Here is a 6,793-nt window from a genome sequence, read left to right as displayed (position 1 = left end):
TTTTGAAAAAAAATGTATTGACAATTATGTTAACGAAACAACGAACTTTATCAAAGCGGTCGTTTTGGGAAAATAATTACATGCAACTTTATTAAATGTCGTCTTACATGAAGTTTAACAGTTGTGGGGGAGTTAAAACTCATTGATATTTTCTTAAAAACTACTCAATGATAAGTACAGATGCCCTTCAGGTCGGTTTCCTCTCTTCGTTAACCATCGTTAACAAAGGGGTCGTCGTTAACGATCGTTAACGAAGGGTTGTCGATAAAGATCGATAACGAAGGGTTTGTCGTTAACGATCTTTAACGAAGGTTCGTCGTTAACGATCGTTAACAAAGGGTCGTCGTTAACGAAACGACGAATTTTATAAAAACGATCGTTTTGATTAACGATCGTTTTGAAAAAAGAGCGTTTTGAAAAACGATCGGTTTAAAAACGACCATTTTTAAAAAACGAACTTTTTAAAAAACGATCGTTTTTAAAAACGATCGTTTTTAAAAACGATCGTCGTTTTCATAACGAAACAATCGTTTTTCTGAAAAATGAAAACGTTAACATCCCTAATTGTACACTGTACAGAGACACGATATTAAATCGGATGAATTTTAAGATTGCGACCATTTTTAAAATCTACGTACAATTTCCGGTTCAATGAGCACATATTTAGGCTTGTAGATTTAAAAAGGACAACTTAAAAGTTTCCAATTGGAATGAGTAAATTTAATTTGGTAAAAATAAAGATAATCCCCGTTTGAACTCTTTAAACATAAGGGTATATGTAGACTGGTTTGTAATCGGATTTTTACGTACAATTTTCGATTCAATGAGTTTAATTTTAGGCGTGTAGATCTAAAATAATAATTGTACTGTAATAGACTGTAATGTAACATTGAATATAAAATTGTGCAAACGGAGATTATCGTTTACTTTTTTCTTCGCTCCAATTGGAAACTTTAGGAGCCTATAAAATGGATATTTTTATATCTACAAGCCTAAAATTCGACTCATTGAATTGGAAATTATAGGTAGATATTAAAAATGGTCCCAATCGTTAAAATCCTATTACTAGCAAGTCTGTAGACCCTTAAACAAAACCCTACAAACGGAGATTATCTTATTTTTACAAAATTACTCACTCTAGTTAGAAACTTCAGGCGACTTTAAAATTGTCATTTTTAGATCCATAAGCTTAAAAGTGGGCTTATTGTATCGGAAATTGTACGAAGATTTAAAAATGGTCTCAATATTGAAAATCCGATTACAAATGAGTCTGTAGATCCTTATTCCCCGTTTTTTAGACACTCTGTATATGAATTTGTTTGTTTAATTATATATGTGTTTGTAATATATCATTAACACATTTTTTGGTGACAAATTTTCTTTGAATATGTATATTTAGAAGCCGCTAGAATTAAATAAATAAATTAAACAATCTATATCCGTCAACAGAATAACAAAAATTGTTTTTATTTAAAATAATCCAAATACTTGCTTAATTTAATCATTTTTAAAGGAGTTTAAACTTAGTAAGTCAATGATATATGATTTAAGAGGTTCCGTAAACAGTTGCAAAGAGTGAAGAGAAAAATTTGATAAAGAAGTCTTACCGTTATTAACATTAAAACTAAAAGAAAAACTATGAGCATCGACCGAAAAATATGGAAAGGAATTGAGTCTTTGCCACAAACGCTGATTTTCTAATCACTATATCTTTGGAACCAAATGTTGCAGACCTTAGATATTTCAAACTATGAATTCTGTTAGATCAAGTAATCTGAGTTTGAAATATCAAAGGTTTACAACATCGAGTTCTAAAGATATTGAGATTTAAATATTTGATTTTGTTCCAAAGACTCAAAACATAAAGAATATACAAAAATTTAGAGAAGAAAAATAAGGAAGCACAGGGAGATTTGGTAGGGACGGATAACTTGTTTAAAATGGATCGAAACATGATTTTCTGACGAAAAACTAAAGTAAAATTTGATCATGGATATTTATTACAAAATACAGGTGAATTCAGCTGTAAACCAGGTTACCTATTGGTTGGAAACAGGCTACTAAAATGTGGAAGAGGAGTTTGGAGTTCAAAGAGCCCTTTTTGCGCAGGTATTTTTCTCTTTGGTGCACAATTAGATTTTCATAACTTTGGTTAAATTTCTATCGTGACATTTTGAACATAATTTCAACTCAGAAAAGATGTCCCCCATCACAATAATCATCCTCATTGTTACTCAGATAGAGGTTTAAGGAGTACAGCTGTCATGTAATTTTAGAAACCCGGGATATGTTTAAAATTTAAAAAATATTATGGTTCTGTTAAAAATCGTAAATGTGATTTTTTAATAGCAATTGGTAGATGTGATCCTAATGATCTTCCCGAGATAGTGAACGGACAGAAGGTTAGAGTCAAGCAATTCCGTGGAGCAGTTTACAGGTAGATGAAAACAAGATTAAGATAAAAGCATGATAAAAACTAGGATAATTTCTTTAAATGTTCTTGGAAATATGTATTATTATTCATGTATTAAGATTATGTCTTTTAATGAGAACTTCGCCATAACTTTAAATTAATTTGAATGTAATAAATCATTCCTAATTTATCTTATTTTCCTACTTTTGTCATTTAAAATTCCATTTTAACAAATTAAGTATTTTGTGAGAAAAAATTATTGTGTTAGGACTAGATTTTCACTATTAATCTTCATACCTTTTATCATTAAAAAAAACGTATCTGTTCCCATTCAGAATGAATTCATGGAAACTGGATTGGTGTTCATACAGGGGTGTATCTAGTTGAAAGAGATTCCAACCTTATTTTGATTAAAAGAATTAGTGTTAATTCTAATGTTCTAGAGAATAATCAAAGCTCTTTTAAAAATATAATTTTGTAAATCAATTTTCTGCGATAAGATCATAAATTAATAGTCTTATTATAAATTTCTTACATTGAGACAAAAATTTTAAAAAAAGTAAAAGTAATCTTGAATTTATTCATCTTAGAAGAACGAATAATGATGTATAATCAATTCATTGAACAGGTATGAGTGTGAGAATGGGTTTTACATCTATGGTCAGAAGCAGGTGCATTGTAACGGCAACTCATGGGATCTCAGGGCAGCTCCTGTATGTTCAAGTAAGATTTTTTATCCTTAACTAAGATATTTATGTGCAAGTTGATATTTATTTTTAATTAACTTGAACATTATAATAATAGAATAGTAAAATCAGGAGTTTTCAAAATTTATTATATTTATTAGCATTAATGGATAAAAATTGAAAATAATTATGATAAAAATACAATACTGAAATATACACAGCCAACAACAACATGCCAAAATGACAAGCGCCCTTTAACACCTATAAAAAAAAAACATTTTATCAAATTCATTCTTTAGTATCTAAGACTAAATTAATGTCGACTATGAAATGTGTCCTTTACTATGACAATGTAAAGACAGAAAAGTTTTTTTGGTAATGACATTTGGCGCCCTGTATACTATTCGTCAGAACAACATCATTGAAATCTTTTTAAAATAAAAATGTATCCTAAAAGATTACTTATCTTTGATTCAAGAGTTTCAAATCAAGTTTCTTATTAGTTCTTAAAATTTTAATGTTTTCTTTATTAAATTCTTTAAAAAAAACAGAAAAAATATTAAATACATTTTTATCAATCTAAATTTTCTTCAAAGTATTAAATATATTCGGGAGCAATTTTTGACAGAGGCATTTAATAAAAAATATTTCCACTTCAGCTAAATTCTTTAAAAAAAGAATAAAGCATTACAAACCCGAAAAAAAACAAGTGATTACGAATTTTAAACAAAATTTAGCAAAAAAAGAAGTATATTTTTTTTTCATTTATAGAAACAATTAATATGGCTGGAATCAATATAAAATACACCAAAATGTGCAGACTCTTACACAAATATCAATCAGGATTATGCCAATTACTCCTTATAAAGATAGAAAGCGCGTCACAGTTTTAAAATGAATTGGCGAGGTGAACCAAAGGCAAAAAAATTGCAAAATTTAGTAAACTAACAAGATCTAGTTGATTTTTGCCTGCAAAATCAACTTAAACTAGCGCAGAAAAATTAGTTTTTCCTTTTTGATAATTTCGATCACTTAAGAATTATAAAAACCATCTACAGATTTCCAGACTTTCATTGTTGAGTTGGAAGAGATAAGTATAAATTATTTGTCAACATCTAAAGTCTATAAATCTAGATACCGGATGTAATGAGTCGCTGGTTGAAAACCTTGAATTTGGGTTTAGTAAACGTTTAGCGGAGGGAGGAATATACAGGTATTTTAATTTATTATTCCTCTTTTTTATAACCACAAGCCATATATTTTAATTAAACAGTTTTTTACTCACAGATATGAATGCAAGAGAGAAGCTACTTTGATTGGATCGCCCATGATATTCTGTGATGGAAAGCACTGGAATGACACTGCTCCAAGATGTACAAGTTAGTTTTTTTTACACAACTGCAGATATAAATATGGAAGTACATATTTTTCTCCAGACCTACCATCTCAAATATTTGAACCTTTAACTAACATTTTGTTTAAAGCAAATCTTAATCGGGGAGTTTCTGGTCTAAGATTTAAATTTTAACAAGAATACAACTCAATCGTAAAAAAATATTTTGGGCCATTTTCGATTTTGTTCTTATTACCAACCCCCATTCTAATATTTTTAAGTTTACTTTTATTAATATTTTTTACAAGAGCATAGAAAAACGTTAGTTTTGTATATTTTGTTCTTAGTCCCATTCACGAATAAATGGGACAACAATGCAGATTTATTGTTAATTTCTTGCAGTTGGTCCAGCCAGTGTAAAGCTATCTGGACCGAATGGGACAAACATGCAGATTTATTATTCATTTCTTGCAGTTGGTCCAGCCAATGTAAAGATATCTGGACCGAATGACTTGAAGTTAAATATTAAATCTGAGTTGAACTGTGAGAGTGAAGAATCTGTTCCTCCAGCCGAGATCTCCTGGACAATCAAGGATTTTAGAGGAAATAATTTGTCCCACCTAGGAGAGGTAAATAATGCAGTACTTGGCTTTTTACCCCAAGGTTTTTTAGGGCTATGCATGATTAGAACAACAAATACCTTAATTCAATATTTTTTCTGAAACGATATAGGTATTAAAAAACCTTTTTCAAGACAATTATAGGTTTTTTATTTCACGAATGTTTTGGTTTATAATCCAACTTTTGTATAAATGCGTTTTTAACCCTATCTCTGCTGGGGTACTTGAAAACCAGGATATGCTGGGGGGGGGCCTCAATTTGACCCCCCCCCCCTCTAAATCCTATGTTTTATGTCCAAATATGACAAATGATACATCATTGGAAAGCTCTCGTGCTCTACTTTTAGAATCTGCAAAAACATTTGCAAATTTGCAAAACTTGAATTTTTTATCGCAAAATCCAGTTATATAGTAAAGATGTTTGCAAAAAAAATTCGTCCAAAAATGAAAAATTATACATTTTTGAAAAGCCCTTCACCATGCCATTTCAAATATGCAAAAAAATTTTGCAAAATTTTAAATAACCTGATTTTTAATCAAGAAAAACTAAAAATCTGCAAATTTTCTTTGACAGGTTGTTTGCAAAACATTTGCAATTTTTTTTCGCAAAACTTGTGCAATTCGTTTCCTTATGTCAAAGGCTTTACAAAAAGCTAAATTTTATCAAAATCTGACAAGTGGAAGTGTGTCAAAACAAAGATTTAGTTTTTCACATTCTAAATAAAGAAATAAAGCTGAAGCAATATTTACCGGAAGCATGGAACTGGAAACCGGAAAATGAAAATTGGAGACTGGTACTTTATTGTTTGATTTCCAAGCGTTAATTGATAAGTATAATATCTAAATCACGACAAAGTGGGCATTGTCCTGACATAACATATTGAAATTTTATATTTCATTTTACATATTGAAAGTTTTCAATCTCATGCTGTCGAGGAGTGTTTTATACACAATTTGTACAGAAATAAAATGGAAAATAATCTGTGTTTTACTTATCAGATATATATATATATATATATTTTCCTCTAAACTATCCCATACAAGCTACTTTTTCTCTAAACTATCAGCAACAAAATAATATAATATACAGGGGTGAAGATGAGAGGAGAATCCTAACTCTCTTACTTCTACTCTATATATCTTGTTATATATCTGATAAGTAAAACACAGATTATATATATATATATATATATTGAAATTTTTCTAATCTAAAAGTGTTTTAACCGCCTTTTGACTGTCCCCGGTGACACTTAAATGTCTCTCTGAAGTGTTTTTGTAAACAAATTCGAGGATTATCTCTCCTTGATAAAGTTAACACAGCTAAAATTTTGGGATGATAAAGCTTGTAGTTCCCAATACGCGGTATAAATTTTTTTCTACGACCCTGAAAAATGTCAAATTAAATCAATTTATATGTTAAGGGTCGAGATTCGTATTTACGGGACCTTTCTCTGTTCCAGATACTGATCAGTTTGTAAAATCTTGTTTTCTGAGATGACAAATGAATGCGTTTTCATTTTCCTTTTTTTACAGTTTATATCTTAGAGACACGGTTATTATTTAATGACCGCATTTTATTTATGGAGTTAAGATACTAAAAGGTTTGGCAAGGCCAAATCGTATAGCGGAAAATGCCACAAATAATTTATAAACAAAACTTCAACTTCAAATCGTTATTTTATTTCTAGCGCGGTATATTTATAGATTTTCTTTCAAAAATGATGATCAATAAATAAAGCTT

General features: G+C 29.6%; 1 protein-coding gene across 1 annotated transcript; it reads left to right on the top strand.

Annotated features, from left to right (window-relative positions):
* Positions 1–2,013: 2,013 nt before the first annotated feature.
* Positions 2,014–6,530, top strand: LOC111715149 (complement receptor type 2-like; the record flags this gene model as incomplete). Its single annotated transcript, XM_023490417.1, has 7 exons — positions 2,014–2,109; positions 2,350–2,437; positions 3,042–3,136; positions 4,234–4,312; positions 4,387–4,478; positions 4,907–5,061; positions 6,474–6,530. Coding segments are annotated over 7 exons (662 nt in total), but the record flags the coding sequence as incomplete, so codon positions are not given.
* Between the last annotated feature and the right edge of the window lie 263 nt (positions 6,531–6,793).

Source organism: Eurytemora carolleeae, unplaced genomic scaffold, assembly GCF_000591075.1.
Source record: "Eurytemora carolleeae unplaced genomic scaffold, Eaff_2.0 scaffold1447, whole genome shotgun sequence".
In the NCBI taxonomy this organism is placed as follows: Eukaryota; Metazoa; Arthropoda; class Copepoda; order Calanoida; family Temoridae; genus Eurytemora; species Eurytemora carolleeae.
The sequence above is the reverse complement of the archived record's forward strand: the minus strand, read 5'-3'. Positions and strand labels throughout refer to the sequence as shown.